The sequence below is a fragment of the Taeniopygia guttata genome, chromosome 1 (assembly GCF_048771995.1).
Source record: "Taeniopygia guttata chromosome 1, bTaeGut7.mat, whole genome shotgun sequence".
Taxonomy (NCBI): domain Eukaryota; kingdom Metazoa; phylum Chordata; class Aves; order Passeriformes; family Estrildidae; genus Taeniopygia; species Taeniopygia guttata.
The window spans coordinates 19,373,016-19,392,764 of record NC_133024.1 but is presented as its reverse complement, the minus strand read 5'-3'; the positions used below and the strand labels follow the sequence as shown (position 1 = coordinate 19,392,764).

At 48.3% G+C, this 19,749-nt stretch overlaps 2 protein-coding genes across 14 annotated transcripts in view; both read right to left on the bottom strand.

Moving 5' to 3' along the window:
• Positions 1–5: 5 nt before the first annotated feature.
• On the bottom strand, positions 6–3,644 carry LOC100229080 (putative mitochondrial transporter UCP3). 4 transcript variants are annotated; one of them, XM_030264714.4, is made up of 7 exons: positions 2,320–3,371; positions 1,864–2,002; positions 1,517–1,727; positions 1,122–1,319; positions 840–941; positions 578–758; positions 180–435 (listed from the first exon to the last, which is right to left on the bottom strand). In XM_030264714.4, the coding sequence occupies exons 1-7, from the start codon at positions 2,550–2,552 to the stop codon at positions 330–332; spliced, it is 1,170 nt and encodes a 389-aa protein (XP_030120574.1). In that variant the 5' UTR covers positions 2,553–3,371; the 3' UTR covers positions 180–329. The 4 variants fall into 4 exon arrangements, with proteins under 4 accessions (XP_072780622.1, XP_072780616.1, XP_030120574.1 ...); XM_072924521.1 differs by lacking the exons at positions 840–941; positions 2,320–3,371 and adding an exon at positions 3,406–3,644 and having other exon boundaries at positions 6–435; positions 578–789; XM_072924515.1 differs by lacking the exon at positions 840–941 and having other exon boundaries at positions 6–435; positions 578–789; positions 2,320–3,377.
• Positions 3,645–3,787: 143 nt separating this feature from the next.
• Positions 3,788–19,749, bottom strand: part of C2CD3 (C2 domain containing 3 centriole elongation regulator) — a 39,106-nt gene continuing 23,144 nt past the window's right edge. For 6 of the 10 annotated variants that reach the window (XM_030264565.4, XM_030264575.4, XM_041713954.2 and 3 more), the window contains 10 exons: positions 18,793–19,107; positions 17,687–17,825; positions 16,965–17,029; positions 16,078–16,283; positions 15,248–15,348; positions 14,199–14,360; positions 13,037–13,245; positions 11,272–12,268; positions 10,554–10,656; positions 3,788–4,474 (listed from right to left, as the gene is read on the bottom strand). In XM_030264565.4, coding sequence (XP_030120425.2) covers positions 4,340–4,474; positions 10,554–10,656; positions 11,272–12,268; positions 13,037–13,245; positions 14,199–14,360; positions 15,248–15,348; positions 16,078–16,283; positions 16,965–17,029; positions 17,687–17,825; positions 18,793–19,107 — 2,432 coding nt within the window. In that variant the 3' untranslated portion in view covers positions 3,788–4,339. The other 4 variants (XM_030264589.4, XM_072924456.1, XM_012570002.5 and 1 more) reach the window with 4 other exon arrangements.

Genomic DNA, 19,749 nt, shown 5'->3' with positions numbered 1-19,749 from the left:
CACGATGTCATCAGACCCCATAGGGGTGGTTTATTGGAAGCGCCAGTAAGGAATAACGGGAATTCCCTGGCCATCAGCTTGGTCCCGCCTGCCCACACCACTGCCCTTGGGAAGTGCTATTCTTCATGGCTGAGAAGCCAACAAACATTTTTTTCCTTCACCCCCTAAAACTCTTCTCTGCTCTCCCAAATTTCTCCTCAAACAGCATCCTTTCTCCTTCAGTCTCTCTGCTCCCTCCCCGAGTGTGTGGCTTCGCTGCTCCCTGGCGCTTCGGCAATTAATATAATTGATGCTGAGCCTCGCTGAGCCAGCGAGACACGCTGAGGGGCTCAGGCCAGGGCCGGCCGTGCCAGCACCATGGTGCGCTGCAGCTGCTCGTACGACACAAACATCACCACGTTCCAGGAGCCCAGCCGCAGGAAGGACGGGATGAAGCTGTGTCGGCAAAAGCAGTGCTGAAGGGTACGTGCTGGGGACATCCCCATCCCCAAAGCCCCGCGCAGAGGCTGGGATATTTTGGGTTCTGTGTCGCAGGTCCCTGCGGTCATCGCAGCAAGTTTGTGGGTGCTTAACTCACCCCTTGTAAAGGCCGGCGGGGCCATCCTGCATGAGCAGGGCCAGGAGGCAGCTCAGGGCGTTGCGGTACTGCCCAGAGCTGGCATTCATGTACCGCGTCTTCACCACGTCCACTGGTGATGCCACCACTGTGGCACAGAACCCGGCGCCAAAGGCAGCCACAAAGTGGCACAGGACGTTGTCTAAAGGTGGAGAAGAGCCGGGGGTTGGATGCTGTGGGGACAGGGATAGCACCTGGCTATGTGCCCCTGCGCCATCCTCACCTGTCATGAGCTGTGCCCGCAGCAGTGCGTCCTTGAGGAGGTCGTAGGTGACAAGCTCCCCGCAATTGATGATGGCATTGCGGGCGATGTTGGGCAGCGTCCCTGCGCAGGAGGGTGGTGGCGCTGGGACTGCTGCTCACAGTCCCTCCGGGAGCATTCTGGACAAGTGCCCCAGCCCTGCTGCCTCCATCCTTGTCCCCATCCTTCTTCCTTTCCTCATGGCCATTTCTGTTCCGATTCCCACCGCACCCCTTTCCCACGCCCATCCCTGCCCACACCTACCTCTCCAGAGGCCTCGGACCCCCTCCTCCCTGGCGATGGTGAGATAGGCATCCACCGTGCCGCTGTACCGCCGGGCACTGTCCGACAGGGCCCCGCTGGCCTGGAACCGGACTTTGACCACGTCGGTGGGCTGGGCGCAGGCCACGGCCACAGCCCCCGTGGTGCAGCCAGCCAGGAGTCGCGTGGCCACGCCTGTGTCTGGAGAGGGCAGCTATTGGGACTCCTGGCCTTGTGGGGTCCCTCAACCCTGCAGGGACCCCAGGGTGAGAAGCCCATGGTGTTTCACAGAGGTTGATGTCAGGCGGTTGTGCCCCCCAGGGTGGGTTTCTCTTTGGGAAAAGGCTGTGCAGCAGGAAGGGGGTGTGCATGGAAGTCCGGGCCGCCTGGACACTCACTCTCAGCACCCTTGGGGGTGTAGAGCTGCTTCACGGAGTCGTACAGACCGATGCGGATGGAGGCGAAGCTCATCTGGCGCTGCAGCCCGGCTGCCAGCCCGCTGTAGAGGCTGCGGGCTCCCTCCGTCCTCACCATGGTGCTCAGCGTGCCCAAAACACCCCGGTACTCCACGGAGCTGGTGGTCCGGGGGATCCTCACCTCACCCTGGATCTGTGGGGTGCCAACTGTATCACCCCACTTCCTGTTCCTCCCCAGGTGTCACCAGCTCTGTGGCAGAGGTGACATGGAGAGTCCCACGTCACGTCACCAGGTGCTCCCTTTGCCCACAGGGTTTTGGGGACCGTACCTGCAGCCGCACTTTGGCGGTGTCCAGGGGGAAGGTGCACAGGTCAGCGATGCAGCCGGCCATCCCCGCGCTGACGAACTTCATGGCAGCCGTCGGGGGCACCTCGGGGGGCTTCAGACCCACCATGGTGGAAGAGGGGCTGGAATGAGAGGAGGGGTTTTTGGGGGAGACAGCAGGGTGCATCAGGAGAGGGCTCCACGTGGGTGTCCTGTTCGGTGACAGAGGTGATGATGTGCCATGGAGGCTCTTGGTGGCTTTGGTCAATCCCCAAAACCATATCCTGCCCTGTCTCCTCTCTTCTATTGCAGGGAAACTGAGGCACAGGGCTTGCTCAGCATGGAATCACCAATGCCCACCAATGCTTCCCTATCCCACCCCAGCCATAACAGGGGTTGCTGGGTGGGATCATCTCCCCCAGAGTGACGTGCTCAGAGCCATGTCTCTCCATGGTCTCACCGTAGGGACCTCGGCACAGTGTTCCAGCTCCTGCCTTGCACAGACAGTGCCCTGCGAGTCGTCTCGCTGGCCCCGCCCTTATATAGCACCCAGGACAACATTCCAGCAGGCACAGATCGGGTGACAGGAAAACAGTGTTCCCTCGGTGGCATTTCAGTTGATGGGACTGGGTCACCTGGTACCGACTGAGGTGGCTGTTCCAGCTCTCTGCCCCCCTCCCGGGACTCAGGCATAGGGAGGGGGGTCCTGCCCAGACCCCCTGCAGTGGACTGGGGAGGAATGTCAGTTTTTACCCTAAAACCACTCTGGGAAGGACAAGATGTAGAAAACCCATGCTCCAAAGCTTCACAAGCAAGTGATTTGGAAGCAGTGCAGCACAGAGCTCTTTGTGCATGCCGTTGCCCACACAGATCATGATCCACAATCCCAGACAGCTGCTGAGCTCCCAGCAGGATTGCCTCTGCACGGTGGAACGTGTTCCCCAAGCTCACGTGGAGCTGGGGCTGGGTGAGGACCTTGGAGCGAAATTCACCATAAAACCCATGGCACCCTTCAGAGCCAAGCACTGGGCCTGAGGCTGCCGGGAGGGACTGGGCTCGGGACAACAGGCTGGAGGCCAAGGTGGAGTGAAGAAAGGCCCCTTTTCCTCCATATTTTAAAAACTCTGTGTGTTTAACCCTTGGTGCTCTTTAGCCCTACTCGCAGAAGGGTCCCTCAGGATGTGCTGCGAGCCTCGGCATGTGTACCTGAGCTCACCATGCATGAGGAGGACTTTGGTCCTGACACCCTGGAGCCGCCTTTGCTCCATCCCTCGGGCTCCAGACAAAAGTTGCCTGGTACCAACACCCCTCTCCAGCTGGCTCCTCCCTTGTTTTCCTGCCCAGCTCCATGGCTGACCTAGACCTGAAAGGAAGACGCTGTTTACCTCATGCCCAAGATATAGCTCAGCGGTCACTGCTGTGACCTCCTCTGAGATAGTGATCCCAGCTCAGCTGGCATCCTGCCTGAGTTTTTTTGGGGATGCCACCAGGAGAAAGCAGCCTGCATGTCACTCCTGCGCTTCCCGGGGACACTGGGTGCCTTTACCTTCCATCCCGACCCAGCAAGGGCAGGGAAAGGGGCCACAATCACACGGCAAGTTGTGTCATCAGGGACTGATGCATTCAGTCTGTCCCCTGGGAAAAACAACAATATACAAGTGGGAGAAAAAAGGTATGCTGATCCTTTGGCTGCTTAAATCCTGAATTCCACGCACGGTTTGAAAAGCAGCTCAGATTGGAAGAGACTTAGCCCACATGGGGCTGTGCTGCCCGGTGATACTGAACTCCTTGGCAAAACCATGATCTTCCCATGTGATCCTGACCACCCCAGCTTCCAGCAGCATTTCTCGGACTTGGAAGCTCATGTGGGAGAGACTCCCATCTACTGTTGAGGAAAGGTTTCTGCCCTGGCACGAGGACACTTTCCATAGGCTGACAAGAAACCAGGGGAATTTTATTGAAACAAACACTGGAGAGAGCAGTACAAAAATAACTGAGCTCTGCTGGCATCAAAGTCTGTTCTCTGAAAGGTGTACAAAAATAATTTAAATATAAATATAAAAGTACCATCTTTCTAGTCACCCTCTTTTGTACACCCACCAGATTTTACGGTGCCCTTGGCCTGTGCTCACACAAGCACTTTGGGCACTGGTGGAAGCAGAGAATTGTGTTGCTCACCAACTATTTTTGAAAGGGCCATTTCACAGGAATAAATCCTAAAACTGGGCTACTTGGAGAGCAGATAACAGGTCAATGGCTGCCACACAGGTGCATCTCATTGGGGACCTGCCCCTACAAGACCTAGCTTGCTGTGGGTGACCTTCTAAATAGGGGACTTCAGTTAACTAACCAATTAGGCAAACTAAAACCAGAGCCTGAAAGCTGTGGCTTCCACCTCTGTTTTACTGGGAGGCTCTGCTTTTGCCAGTGCAGCTGGCCCTGGCTTAGGAAGCTCGGCTGTGGAGGGTCTCTGACCAACACTATTCCTTCTTGGAGAGCTGAGCAGAGAAGATCCTGGCGATTCTTTTGGCTTCCTCTTCCGAGAGCTCAGGGCTGGGCCTGGGATGATTTGCTCTTCGGTATGGGATTCCTCCAGGCAGTGCTCCACTCCTGCTCTGGGGAGAGAAGGGACCAGGTGTGAGAGCTCTTGGTTTCACATCTTGCAAACCACAGGGTTGTGCAGAGGGTGACAAGATGGATACACAGTAAAAAAAAACACCCCAGTGAGAAAGAACGATCTGAACCCTGCAACAGGGGTCTTCTGTGTGACCTCTGAACTTCTCAGTGCCAATACCCAGCCAAAGTCTCCCTGTATGAAGCCAAAGGAATGACAGTGGTGTACTCACCGGGACCTGACTGCATTTTGGCTTTCCATTATTATTTTACTTTGTAATTTCCAGAACCCTGAAGACCAAATCTCACAGGGGAGAGGCAATGCTCTGTCAACAACAAATCTTAACCCTGCTGACAGGACAAGGCAGGGAATGGGTTTAAACTAAAAGAGGAGAGATTTAGATTAGATATTGGGATAAAATTCTTCCCTGGGAGGGTGGTGAGGCCCTGGCACAGGGTGCCCAGAGCAGCTGTGTCTGCCCCTGGATCCCTGGAAGTGCCCAAGGCTAGGCTGGATGGGGCTTGGAGCAACCTGGGCTACTGGAAGCCATGGCAAGGGATGGGGCTGGATAAGCTTTAAGGTCCCTCCCAGCTCAAACCACCACTGTGAGTCCATGATAAATGGGATGGGCCAGGCTCAGTTGACTGCAGGGACCCCAGTGCAGCAGCCCATGACAGGAAAAACCCTGGTTTAATCAGTGTCATCTCCTCCTTGCTTTGCCAGCAGCCTCCCAGCAGTCTGGCTTTGTCCCTGATGTTCCAGCAGCACTAGAGGATGAGTAATTTCAGCATATGAAGAAAGACATTTCTCCCCAGCTAGTTTAGAGTGGGCTGTGCCTATGAAGCACTGACAAAAGTGATCCTGTCCCAGGAGCCTTTAAGGGAGGAAGCTGGGGGGCCTGGAAGGTCTTTTGGAAAACTGATATACCAATCTGGCCTTTCACCCACATCACTGGGCTGCTTCTCTGAGCCTCAGGAAAGGTCTCCTGAGGTGCACAGCTCCCTCACAAGAGCAACAGCACCAGGACCCTTTTTTGGTGCACTCTGAGATGCACCATTTGGAGAGGGAAATGGATTTTTTAGGAATAAGTGAGTCCTTATGTTTGGTGACCTGTGCATTACAGCTGCGGGTCTCAGATTCAGTCAAAGAGAGAAACAGAGAGTTTCTAGCCAGGCAGAAGACTGGGAAAGAGTTGGAAAAGAATGTAAATAATTCTTTATCTCTGTTGTTCACATTGTTTATAGTTAAGTTCTATCACTATGCATCAAGCACTTTGCACCAAATGGTGTGGCTTGTTTTCACTTCAGGTTCAATGGAACTGGTCCTCACAAAGCTCTGTATAAAAGAGCGGTGTATTTTGAATAAACTGGAGTTTTACTCTCACAGCCTTCTGAGTCAGAGTCTTCTCATTCCTATCCTGCCTCAACAGTGACATACAGCCTGCAGGTAAAATACTTAAAAACACTTCCCGTTCTTATTGCACTGAAACAATGGACAGAGATAATTAGGAGAATCTTTGCTTTGCTCTTCTTTCTTCTTAATAATTCTCCAGGATGAACTTCCTAAACCAAAATACACAGAGCCAAGAGAGATTAAATGCAGACCTGGCCACAGCAGAAGCTTACAAACCAGCAGAAAGAGCTGCTTGGTGGGCAAAGCACCTCCCTTGGACAGGACTGTCCAGAGACATTCTTCGCATGCTGTTTTCTGCCCAGCTGTCCAAGAAATAGCCAAAAGGTCAGAAATGGCTGGAGAGGGTCAGTGACCAGGCTCTGTGCTGATCCCTGAGTTCCGCACAGCATCTGAAAGCATCTCTCTAGGAAATTCCCCCAATCTGCTGACTTACCCTATTTCAAAGTTGCATGAAACAGCATTTCCTGCCTCCCACAGCTCCCCTTTCCTGTATGCCACATGTCCTGCACAGCCAGGGATGGAGAGCCAGCACCTCCGATTTTCAATGTAAGGAACAGAATCCCAGAATGGTTTGGGTGGGAAAGGACCTTAGAGCCCATCCAGTGCCACCCCTGCCATGGGCAGGGACACATTCCAGTATCCTAGGTTGCTCTAAGCCCTGTCCAACCTGGCCTTGGGCACTTCCAGGGATCCAGAGACAGCCACAGCTTCTCTGGGCACCCTGTGCCAGGGCCTCTCCACCCTCACAGTCAATAATTCCTTCCTAACATCTAATACCCCTAGAATGCTCTGTTCTCCAAAGCCACAACACAAGAGCAGGTGCCTGATGCTGTTTATGTCACCAAGGTGAAGGAGAGCTGTTTGCTCCCACAGCCAGGAAACCAGGTGTGCTTGTAAAACACACCACTGGCATGCTGTTTCAGAGATCAGCAGCTAAAATACACCTCCTCCCATCTTCCTACCATTGCCCAATGTGCAGGATGAAGTGGTGTTAAGATGTGTGTATTTATCCTAACCACCTTCCTAAAGATGAACCTCCAGCTGTGGGGAAGGTTTTACATCAGTTCTTGCTGCTGTTTTACACGTACAGGTGTGACTCAAAATTAGTGAGGTTTAAAAGCACCATTAACACTCCCAGCTCAGACAGATGACCAGAATCACAGAATCATGGAAATACTGAGGTTGGAGAAGACACATAAATCATGGAGCTGTTTCCTCAGCACTGTCAAGGCCACCACTATCCCAAGTGCCACAAGTCCTCAGATGCCCCATCCACACAGCTTTAAACCCCTCCAGGGATGGGGACTCACTGCTGCCCTGGACAACCTTCTGGGGGAAGAATTTCTCCCTAATATCTAACCTAAATCTTCCCTGGTTGAACAGCTTGACTGTCCCCATTCCCTGGGAGCAGAGCCTGACCCCCCTGGCTGTGCCCTCCTGTCAGGGAGTTGTGCAGAGCCACAGGGTTCCTCCTGAGCCTCATTTTCTCCAGGCTGAGCCCCTTTCCAGCTCCCTCAGCCTCTCCTGGTGCTCCAGACCCTTCCCCAGCCCCCTTGCTCTTTTTTGGTCATCAAACCTTCCTTTGATCCATCTCACAGGCAGTTTCTGACTGCCAGTTTGATCCTCCTGCATAGTTTCCAGAGCACACAACTGAAGTGTCATGTTTACATCACTCCTCACCCCAGAACAGGCTCAGGGCAGAGCCCATTCCAGGTTTCTCCCTCTCTGTCTCCCAGGCTCCAAGTGTCTGGTGCTCAGCCAGGAAGCACACGTGTTCCATGGGGAAGATGCAAGAGGAAAGGGGACTCGTGCACCGAGGATCACGCTGCACTCTTCTTTTAACAGGAATGGCAGCGACACTGAAACCAGCCAAGGATTACTCAGTGCCTGCATGCCAGGGGCTGGACTACAGCAGATTCATGTTATAGCTCATGGTGAGGGGCATGGCCTCTTCCAAGGTCAAAGAATTACAGCCTTGGAGGCAGAGGATGTTCCAGCACTGTGGCTCAGCAGGTTTGCCAGCAGTTTTGTTTGTGCACAGGGATGGAGGTGAACAGATCTGTGTTAACAGGCTACAACCTACCCTGGCAGTGGCCCTGCACCTGCTCCTGCTTTCCAGGCAGGAAAGCAGGAAGATCCAGCAGATCAGGAAGGAACAACACAACCAAGTAAGGATGTTTTGGTACTTGTCGCCTTTGGCATTTTTGGAACATACAGTGCCTGTTGTTGTGAATCTGCTGTTACTTCTAACTTACACTGAAGCTAAGTCTATGTATACACAAATATGAATTATTCTGAGTAAAACTGGTTTCCATGCAAGTTTCTTATCCTGTTGGAATATTCCTAGAGGTGAGGGGAAAAAAAGATCACTGCATTTGGAGAGAGACTTCAGCCAAGGGCCTGGGGTGCCAGAACAAGGGGGAATGGCTTCCCACTGCCAGAGGGCAGGGTTTGATGGGATATTGGGAAGAAATTCTTCCCCATGAGGGAGGAGAGGCCCTGGAACAGGGTGCCCAGAGAAGCTGTGGCTGCCCCTGGATCCCTGGAAGTGTTCAAGGCCAGGCTGGACAGGGCTTAGAGCAACCTGGGATGGTGGAGGGTGTCCCTGCCCATGGCAGGGGGTGGAGCAAAAGGATCTTTGAGGTTCTTTACCACCCAAACCATTCTGGGATTCCGGCATTTTATGGAAAAGCTTATTAAAACTCTGACTTTTCAAACCTTTCTTCTAACCCCCACTCAGAGCAGGTGAGCAGTGTGGAAGACAAGAGCTGGGAAGAACCTCAAGAATGGAAAGCGATAGTTTGATGTAATGGAGAAAAGCAGTAAAAAACAAAGAGGTTTTGTGAGGCTCTACAAAACTCTGATCCCTGGAAGGTGGTCACAGCATCCATGCTGGGCCTGACCTACTGCAGCACCTCCTCAGGGCCCCATGTTCTCACAGCAGGAGCTAAGACATTTTGTCTCAAAGGCTGCCAGCTCCTTTGCTGCAACTGCCCAGCTCCACACTTCACCACTGCTTTGTCATTCAAGGAAGGAAGATGGGGAAAGCAGCGAGTCAGACAAGTCAGGGAGAGGTGGCAGGAGCACTAGGAAGGCCAGGAGAGAGGCTTGCCAGCTGCCAAGTGAGAGAGGGCTCTGGCAATGTCCAGAGGACAGCTCGGATTTCAGCCTCGCTATCACACTTGGCGTTTGCTGACCTGTGCAGAACCAAACCAAGTCCAGATTTAGAAGCTGACATTGCAAAGGCCAATTAAAAACAAAACTATGAGGAAGCATTTTTTCTGACCTCTATGCATTGGCAGCAGTGAAAAACTGGTTCTTTACAGAGAAAATCTGATGAACAAGGCACAACCAAATCCTGTCTCAGCACATCCTACAAGTGGTGCAGCAAAGAATTAGTGCCAGCTAATCCTCAAATTAAGTGCTTTAAGATCAAAATATCAAAATAGTGTCTTGCTAACATTTTGCCTAATCAGTAATAATTTGCAGGGCTGTAGTTCCAGCCACTCAGCTCAGAGCTGCAGAGAGGCAACTCAAGTAAAATTGGTATTAGTATTAAACCAGTGGTTTCTATGACCTCAGAGCTGTTAGAGCCTGAGTCTGTTTTGATTCATCAAAACAGACTCAGCTGTTCCCAGTGACACAAATGTTCCTTGAAGTGTTTGTTTCATAGGTCATATGGAGAGGAATAAAGGCATCAACTTATCTGGGAGTGGTAAACAAACAGCCCAGCTGCTGCACACCCAGAGCCACATCAACATCCACAGCAGAGCTGGGGCTGGAAAAGGATCATGGAATTCCAGAATGATTTGGGTGGGAAAGGACCATAGGCAGGGACAACTTCCACTGTCCCAGGCTGCCCCATCCAACCTGGCCCAGAACATTTCCAGGGATGGAGCAGCCACAGCTTCTCTGGGCATCCTGTGCCAGGGCTTCCCCACCCTCACAGGGAAAAATTTCTTCCCAATATCCAGTCCAAATCTCCCCTCTTTCAGTTTAAAACTGTTTCCTCTTATCCCATCACTATATGCCTGTGTAAAAAGTCACTCTCTCTCTTTCATATGACCCCTCTTTTATGAACTGAAAATAAGATAAATATGTAGACGTTGAAACAGCTGAGCCACAAACTTCTCGCTGTAAATAAATCCTTATGAACATAAAAGAAGCAAAACCTGAGCAATCCACAGCTTTGGTGCAGGAGGAACAATCACTCAGGTCATTCTACTACTCCCTGGGTGGCAGAACCATTACAAGACACCTCTCCAGAACCCCCTCTCCTGCTCCAAACTCCCCCATTCAATCCTCATCTAAAAGAGATAAACTGAAGCCATAATTACAAGTCAAAACTGCTCACAACTAGGTGTGTCACCTCACATGAGAGCACAGAGAAGTGCAGAGTGAGAACCTGCCACTTCCACTGACCCTGATGGAGCAGCATTCTCTGAGCATGCTGAACAACTGGTTGATATAAAGGCACAAGGATCACAGACAACATGGCCACGGAGGTTTAAAACCATCCTCATGGAGAGGTGTCAGGAAGATTCCCCCTGACACTGCTGGAAGCCATCACATCTAAGCTGAGTGCTGGAAGGCAAAGGAAGGGAGAAGTTTTGTTCCTGCTTCAAGGACTAAGTTGGACAATAAAGGAAAAGACATCTCATACTTACTTTTGGAGATACAGAAGGGTGAAAAGAAGTGCAGAGCAGTCTCATGGAGGCTTCCATCTCCTCGGGTGGAAGGAAGAAGTCGGGAATAACAACAGGATCAGACCTGAGCAGAACTGTTCAGGAACAACCTTTGGCTGTGTTGCACAGAGGTCCAGATGTGGAAAAAGCCTCAGCTGTTAACAGGTCCCAGATAGGAAATATTCCATTGTTCTGAACACTTGGTTCTCTCGCCTGGGCTTGCAGAGCATGGGACACCGACTCGCTTTAAAACAATACCTCACAAATTTGCAGAGGACTTCATCCTGCAAAGATGCCAACATTTAATCCAAGATTTGAAATTTGTGCAAGAAACATTAGGAAGTGTTTTAAAAGCAAAATAAAGCATGTTTCTTTTAATACAGGAGAAACACAAAGGCTCTAACACATGGGGAAAAATAACATGGAGAGAAATGCAACAAGACATGTCAGAACTACACAAAATGAAGTGACTCTCACAAATCATAAAGTTTGCTGGCTACAAGTTTCAGGAAAGACATCACTACACTGTGTGAAACAGTGTAATGAGGTCCTCCAACACCTTCCCAGATCACCAGCTCTGGATTAATTTCCCAGGGAAGAGTTTCACATAGCAAGTTTCTCTGTCCTGAGGCCAGGGAGGTTCTAACTAAGCAGAAGAGTCATGGAATGCAAGAGTGTTCAAGAAAAGAGTAAAGGATACAAAGTGATTTTTTGTTTGATGAGGTTTTCTGAGCCTTCCACTGGGTCTTCACTGCTGTCATCAGGGAAGCTCTCACTATTTTTTTCTGAGCCAGCTTGGGCTGATACACTCCGAACACAGTTTTCATCAGAACCACTTCCTTCCTTGCCTTGATGATCTCCATTTACAACCTCAGCATTTTCCTCCTCCTCCTCTCTCTTGGTGGTTTTTTGATTGGTCAAACCCATGTCTCCCGGAGATGGCAGCAGTTCCTTGGAGCCTGCATGGAACTCCACACTTTTCTTTACGGGTTCAGTGTTCAGTGCTCTGTTCCCCTCAGCTGGGGTCCCCTCAGCTGGCAGAAGTGGCTCCTTCTCTGCTGTTCCTGTGCCAGTGTTGAAAGTCTGGAAGTCTCCTGCTGCTCCCCAGGGACTGTTCCCACCTGTGTAAGGGCTCATGGGTGGGCTCAGGGTGCTGAGCACTCTCTGGCTGTCCCCTTGCAGCATGCAGGACAAGGTGCTGCTGTTCCCTCTTTGGAAACAACCTGTATCCATAGAGTGCTGATCTTCAGGCCTGGGCTCCAGAGGATGCTGCCCAGCCCCTTGCCCTGTTTCCGAGATCATGCTGGACCAGGGGCTCGTCCTGTCTGTCGCGGTTGTTATTTCATTGAGAGCTCGTGGTTCTACGACATCTTCTTCATATTCTTCTTCACTGTGTGGCTGGATGACAAAAGCACCTCTGTTTTCCTGGATATAACCCACTGGATGCTTGTCTTCAGGGACAATGGGGCCTAGGAGCTGGTGCAGCATGTGTCTCTCAAACACAGACCTGCCAGCACTGAACGGCTGCTGCATGTCACCCGAAACGCCGGGCGCATCTGGCTCCAGCCAGCCTCCAGGAACTCCAGGTCTGGCTTCTTCCTCCTCCGAGCTGGGCACATCCAAAGCACCCAGCTTCCTGCTGCTGTCTTGATGCACGTTAGAAGCTTCCTTGCTATTTTTAGTTATAGTCTGCAAGTCTGGTTAACAAAAAAGAGCATCAGTAAATGCATAGAGCAACAATTCAGCTTAAATCTGATTTATTTCGGTTTGTGGCAGGAAAGTCCTAGATGTAAGGATGGTTGGGAGCTAAACATGCGCAGCTTTGCAAACAATGCTGATGTGAGCATGTTCTGCTCTGCTTCCCACTGACAAGGGCAGAGGAACAGAAATGCTAAGGAAAAAACAAGCATTAAGGATGAAATTATTGGGAAATTTTACAAATTCTTTAAAAATCCACAATCACTTATTTTTGTTTCCCTGTGAGCAGATCCTATTCATTGCTTGCATCCTCTGGGAATTGAGTTCACCAGTATTATGTAAAGTGACTAACTATTTTGAGGCAAGTCCTGCTCCAAGGGAATGGTGGGGGACATTTGGAAAAGGAGAAGGAAGAGTCTGGAACAGATTGTAGACGAAGGCATGTAAAAAAGCAGTAAAAACCATTGCTAAGGATGAGGAATGACATTAAAAGAGCACAACCTTGGGGAATAAAAAGCCGGAAAAAAGAAAATATCAAAGTGGCAGAAGAATGGCAAATTCTGGCATAATAGGGATGTGCCCTTCATCTCTTGGAAATGCTGCTTCCCTGCAGGAAGCCATGGGCAGAAAAAGCATGGAATAACTTTCCAACTGGCAGCAACTGTAGCTCTGGGCTCCAGTTTATTCTCTACTCTGGTAAGTTATTTTTAAAGCACCAGCAGGGATTTGATTTCCTTGTCATTTTGCTACTCACAGCAACAACTTACCATTGATTAGGCTGCTGACCTGAGACACCAACTGACTAGAGTTTTCTAAAAGATGGCAGCCTTTGGGATCCCCTTCTCTGCTCATTGAGCCCTGATGGTCACTCTCCCACTCCTCACGGCTTGGTTTGGATGTGCTGAAGTTGGGAAAAGACTTGGTCAGCTTCTCACTGAAGTATCTTTGAATCTCATCCAGCTCGCTCAAGTTTTTTCTGCAAACAGTGGTCAGAAATTTGGTCAGAGGGGGAAAATAAGCCTGTGGCTTTAGTTGGGTTTTCAGTTGGATCATTCTAGTCAACAACATGCAAATATGCAAGTAAAAGATTAAAGGTTTTTATTGAAAAGCAGATCAGTAGGCAAGTGTTGAGGTTGCTCTAAGAAAGGGGAAAACATTCCAGAACAAATCCTGACTTGGCTATGAAACTTGGGCTGGAAGCTAAAAAAGAGCTAGTTCTAAACTTAGGTAATCAAAGGAGCTGGATTTGAGATGACCTTCCAATAAAGGTCATAAAGCCAAGGATATTGTGTGACTTATGGCTGAGCTAGATAAAAATCCAAAGATTTCTATGTGTTTTATTCTAGGATACATTTTAGGATACATTGCTTGTGGTAGCGCAGGAAGGGATGAAACACCTCAGTAAGTCTCTTTCCTTCCTATAGTCCTACAGATAATAAGTACTATTCTTCTAAATTTAGATCTCATTTAAACCTAAAATCTAGTCAAGAGAACAGTGTCCTTAGCAAGAACAAAAACACCCTGATGGGAAAGGATACACTGCTCTGTGCACCCCAGAAATGCTCACAGGCTTGTCCTTCTACCTGTGGAAGTCAGCTGAAGGGACTATTGGCTTCATAGCACCTGTTCTGTAACAGCAGCACCAGGATGGATAATCCAAGCATTCCCTCCAGGTCTGGAAACACTGCTGCTGCTGCTCCCCTTCAACAACTCACCACCCTGCTACAGCATCTCAGTCCTGCTGCGGAGCTCCCCGTCCAGTCCCTGACTTTCCAGCCTCGCCTCAAGCCGCCGTAAATTATGCCGGAATCTCTCAGTCGGTTATCGCGCTCGTTCACTTTCGTTTCCCCAGAACTGGATCCATCACTTCCAAGCCCTTCCCTGGTAACCTAGGCCTGGCCTGCCCTACTGGCCAGAGCCCTGCTTTACCTGAGAGCGGTGAGGAGCGCAGCACGTGAGGACGGTGGTGCCGAGCGGTGCGCGTTCCCGTCTGCCTGCCGCAGGGACTTGTGGAATCTGCGCACGTTCTGCATGTGCTCCTCGTGCCGAGGCGTCTGTGTGCCAGGGAGGCTAATCCTGCTAAAAACAGCCCTGTTTAATACCAAAAACCAGGCTGGGACCTCTAACTGTGCTAAGTCTGCTAACTAGATTTAAGAATAAGTCTAGTTATAGAATAACTAAGAATAGACCATGTCTTGAAATCCACTAAAGAGCCACCGATGGATGAAACCAGTTCTTCCAAATGTGCACAGGAATGTAATTTACTGTCTCAGATTTATACCAAAGTCAGGTTAATAGTGGGGCTGGTAGGGAGCTTTCCATGCCTGCTGGCAGCTCCCAAGTTGTTCAGATCCCATAGTGGTGGCCCACAGTCCTGCTAAACTTTAAAGACACATATGGGAAGAGGATCATCTCTGTAGGTTAAATAATCAAATAATAAACTAAAACACTCTCACTCACAGAAAGCAGGAATTACTGCAGGATATCTGACAGTCCTACTCCTGTAATATGCAATGCTACAGTGTTTCACCAGCTGTCATTCACTGTCCATGGACAGAAATTAAGGCAAAATAAAGGGGATGCATCAGGAATACTCTATTCTAATTTACACTTAATAAAAATAGAACCAAATACAGACACAACCCTCATTCTTATCAGGGCCTGGAGAAAATACCTGCCAGCTTTATCCATGGCACCATTTACATCCTTATTTACCAGGGTGCAAATGAAACTAATCAGGAAGTATTAATGACAAAGGAAAGAACATCTGGGCTGTGCCAAAATGAACCTTTCCCAGGATTGTTACCTCCTGCACCTGTCTCTCACTGGGAAAGGGAATGTTCACTGATTTTTAAGTCCAAACACGGTGGACACACTTGGACAGGATGCACCATTTTCCCAGTAGGGTCAATTGGCTTTTGGGAGATATTTCTGAGACCTGAAAATAACCAAAAAACATTGTCAGCCTGTGGACTTACTGCTCTCGAGCAAGAACGCCGACTTCCTTTGACAAGGAATTCAACATCTGCTTGGACAAGTTTGCAGAATTACTAGGACAAGCTGGAAAGCTGACCTTCCCCTAGGATGAAAAGGAAAAAGGAACACTGTATATGAGTCTTTCACAATAAGAAAATAAGAGAAATTAAGGTATTATCCTGCTGATGTAACAAAATTTTAGGCTTTCTAAATAGCTTTAAATTTTCAAATTATTTCCCAGCACTGAGCCAAAGTACTATTTCACAGCATTTTCATTTCAGACAGTTTTGTTAACTCCCACCATGCTATCAGCGAGTAAAGTGATGGAAAGTAGGATAAAGGCTGCATTACGTGTCTATAATACACCCAAGCATATCTGGGAAGTCTAGAGAATAAAGAAAAACCCAGAAAAAATGGCAAACATCCCAGAAAAACAGATTCCTGCCAAATTAGATGTTTCCTAACCAATGAAGAGTTGAATCTACTGTCTGTTTTTGAGCACCAGCTGTCACCCAAAGCAGCAAAGAGAACTATGCCATGCTCCCAGACATCCAAATGCACAGAATATTCTCCTAAAAAAAATCCCACAGAACCATGAAGCAACCACAGAGTGAAGCCAATGGGGATGCTCATGGCTTGGTTGAGGTGGTGTAACTAGCACTGCCATGGAAACCTGGAGCAAAATTCCTAAGGAATGAGGTGGTTTTGGTACATTTATGCAGACTGGTCCACAACAGTGCTGTGAATTGGTGGTGAATCTGCTCAGGAGCCCAGAGTGCTGATTATTAGTAATCCAATAAGGTGTGAGAGGGGAGGAAACTGAAGAACATACAGAAGAACTTTCCGGCTGGCTTTGGGCCCTGGCCTGCCTTTCTTCCTTGAGATGATTTATATTCTGGAGAGGGGACACGGCCACTTTGATCTGCCCTCGGCACTGCCCGCTGAAGTCTGTGATGTTGTACCACCCACACACCAGCTGGAAGCCAGAGAGGAGAGGAGAAAGGTCCACAGATGCAAATCCTATCACTCGCTCCGACTCTGGGGAGGAAGGACACAAAGCACATACACTGATATCAATCATTTTCAGGAATGCTGAAATTACAGCCCTTGAAGTATGGCTTGGAATTTGACCCGAGGTCCAGAACAATCCTGTCCAACAGGGGGATATTATTTGGATTACCTCAGTTATGTTCAGCTAAAAATGTTCATGCAGAACACTGAAAGCCCAGGGCAGGGAGAGGGATGAGCAGGAAAACCACTGTGCACACGCAGTACTCTGGATACGCAGGAAGCTCATTTTTGAAGCAAAAATCAGACAGTCGAATTTCAATATGTAAAAAGAAATAAATGCATTTGGCTACAACTGCCTGGCCAGACTTCAACCAGCTGCAGCAACAATAAACAGCAAGTGAAGGAAGTAGTTCAGAATTTCTTTCAGCAGGAAAATCCAACCTCTAAAGCACCATCAAAATAAAACCAGAGAAAATAAGGATGAACCAAATCTTGTAAGATGATTAATGGGAAAAGGAGGATGCCAAGCACCAGGAAATCAGTAGGCATTTATCTGTAGCATTCTTCTCATACAAGGCAAAAGATGGCATTACAATTCTACTCTCCTATTCACTTGAAAGAATTTATTTTCCATGCATGAAATACAAGAAACCTAAGGAAGGGGATGCAGAAAATACACTCCTCCTAATACTGCACCACAGACTTTACCTGCTTTGTGCCACACTTTGAAGACCAAGGTTTGCTGTGGATCCAGGAGAAGTTCTTTGAATAACCTGTTAGGAACAAAACCCGTAACATTTTATGCAAAGCAGGAAGAAGCAGTAAAATGCTTCTGAGGTTTCAATGTCATTTTATCTACCCAGACAAGCCAGTTTTTTTTTGTACTGATGGGGCAGGAACAAAACAAACCCCAAAATTACCGAGCCTCAAAGCATAACACATCTCTACATAGTTTGGGCTTCTGCTCATTCAATAAGTATTTCCCTCTCCTCACTCTTGCTGTACATTTAAGACAGGACAAAGAAACTGTGAAGGAACAGAAATACAGTTGATAGTTTATATTCATGACTCAATAACACAGTGACAGCAAAGCACTCAGGTTATGGTTCAAAGCTGTAATGTTTAAGTTCATTGCTGGAGATAAAAAAAATTACAAATGTAAAAATGAAGTGTTAAATGTAGATCAGTTTTTAAGTTGTTTGAAGGAATTCAGATCTTCAAAACACTGGAGGAGACACAAGAATGGATCACATAGGTTAATTCCTGAATACTGCCATGAATGACTTGGTCTGCTGAGATTCCTTGAAGCAGACAATTAATCTTTTTTAATTTAAGCTCAGATATCCAGGTCTGAGCTAAAAATCCCCAAACCATACATCCTTTTCCCACCTGGCCTGGCTGTCAGATCTGTGTGAATCCCCATCTCTCACCTTGCTTGCTGCCGGAAGTCCCAGACTGGTGAGTCTGTATTTCCTATCACTGGAGTGGTCACTGGAGCATCTGCACCAGCAACAGCAAATGACACACAGCTGCTGGGGGCTGCTACTTCACGTTCTGTCAATGGGCTTCCTGAAATTATATAGAAATAAATACAGATTTTTTAATTAATAACAACAACAACAAAATCTGAAGGCAGCTCAGCAATTAAGACCACACAGCTGGCAAAGAAATCCACCATCTAGAAAATACTCCTTTTCACTGGTGAAGCTGATAGTATGTTATATTTGCAATAGAAGCAAATATTGCATGAACCTTTCATAGAGCAGAAAATGGAATAGTCAAGGGAGAAACAGAAAAAACATTTGCCCAAGATCATCTAAGAAGTCAGAAGTAAAGCTAGGAATGCAACCCAGGTCCTGAGGATCCTATTTCAGTGCTTGAGCTACTCTCCACACTGCAAGACAGAAATATTTAAATATTTCTGCAATACTCAAAAGAAACCTCCTTTATAGCATCAAAAACTTTGCAATAACAAATAAAATTGCATCAGTTTTCCAAAGTCTATGAATTCCAGAATATTCTAGAATGATTATAAAAATCCATCTGCAGGGCTCAGAATCCTTTAGAATTACATACCCTTAAATCATGGCTTGCATTTCACTCTTAGCTCTGTTATCAGGGGAAGAAAAGCTGAGTACAGTGAGCCAGCTTTACAAATTTATTATGTGCTAATGTGCAGGAGTCTGTGAGATAGGGGCATCTTGGGGTTTAGTTATTCAGTCAATGCTTAATTTGGAGTTTAGCTATTTAAATAATGCTTAACTTCAGAATTCAGCTGTCACCTCTAACAGGTAATATCAAGTTACTTATATCCTGGAATTCATTCATGAAGATAGGCTGTGTAGTTCAGCCTCTTGCTTTCCCTGTGCTTACACAGTGGGGTTGCGACACCACAAACCCAAGCTCAGGATCCGTCCCTGCTATTCACTTTGCTGGAGTAGGAACAGATCACAGAGGAAAACGAAACAGAAAACAAAGAAAGAAAAAAGAAAGGCAAGAAAGAAAGAAGAGAAAGGGTGTGTTTGTGAGATTTTACCTTTTAAACTTAGATGCATTGCTCTTTCCACAAGGATATTGACAGCAACTGTGTTTTCCAGAAACATCATGTCTTCTTTCTGTGGTTCGCCATTGGTGATCCCTGAACTTGCATTATCCACTTGCTGTTTGTCAGAGAGCTGCTGGCTCAGAGCAGGGCTTTCCCCTGTGCCCTCATCTTCACTGTTGCTGCATTCCTCGGCACAGGGAAGTCTGGGCAGGGCAGTGGGAGCGGGAGTGGGAGCGAGGCTGATGTGAACACGCATAGCGGCTCCTGCCAGGTCTGCAGCATTGCATCTGAACAATGGATAAACACCTGCAGGAGAATCACAGACAACCAGGAACTGAGCCAAAGGAAAAGCAGGAGCCTGGAGAACAGCTGCTACAGTTTATTGCTGTAGAGATCTCACGAGTCTGGCAGAACAAATTTTGATTATCAGTGTAATTTCTATGTGCATTATCATCCAAAAGCACAAGCTTGGAAACATTAAAAACCACGACCAATCCCCCACATTTGGTAGAGCTTCATTTTCCCCCAGTAACTCAGATTAAAGCACATCAAATTCCTGAAAGCCCTGGAAACAAACTCCACAAAATTTTATATACATATATGGAGAATACAACTTATACCCTGCATAAAATTTTGTTTTAACTCTTGTTCTTTCTCCCATTCCTGAGTGCATCTAAAAGAAGAGCCTATCAGTCCACAAAGCTGATGAGTTCCATGTAGATGATAGAAGCCATAAACTAAAACAAAAGTTTTGCCTCAGTGTGAGGAAGAACTTCTTTCCATGGAGGAGGCAGAGCCCTGGAATAGCTGCCCAGGGCAGGCCTGGAGTCTCCCTTGCTGGAGACATCCCAAACCCACGTGGATGTGTTCCTGTGTCACCTGCTGCAGGTGACCCTGCCTGGGCAGGGTGTGGGACTGGGTGATCTTCAGAGATGCATTCTAACCCCA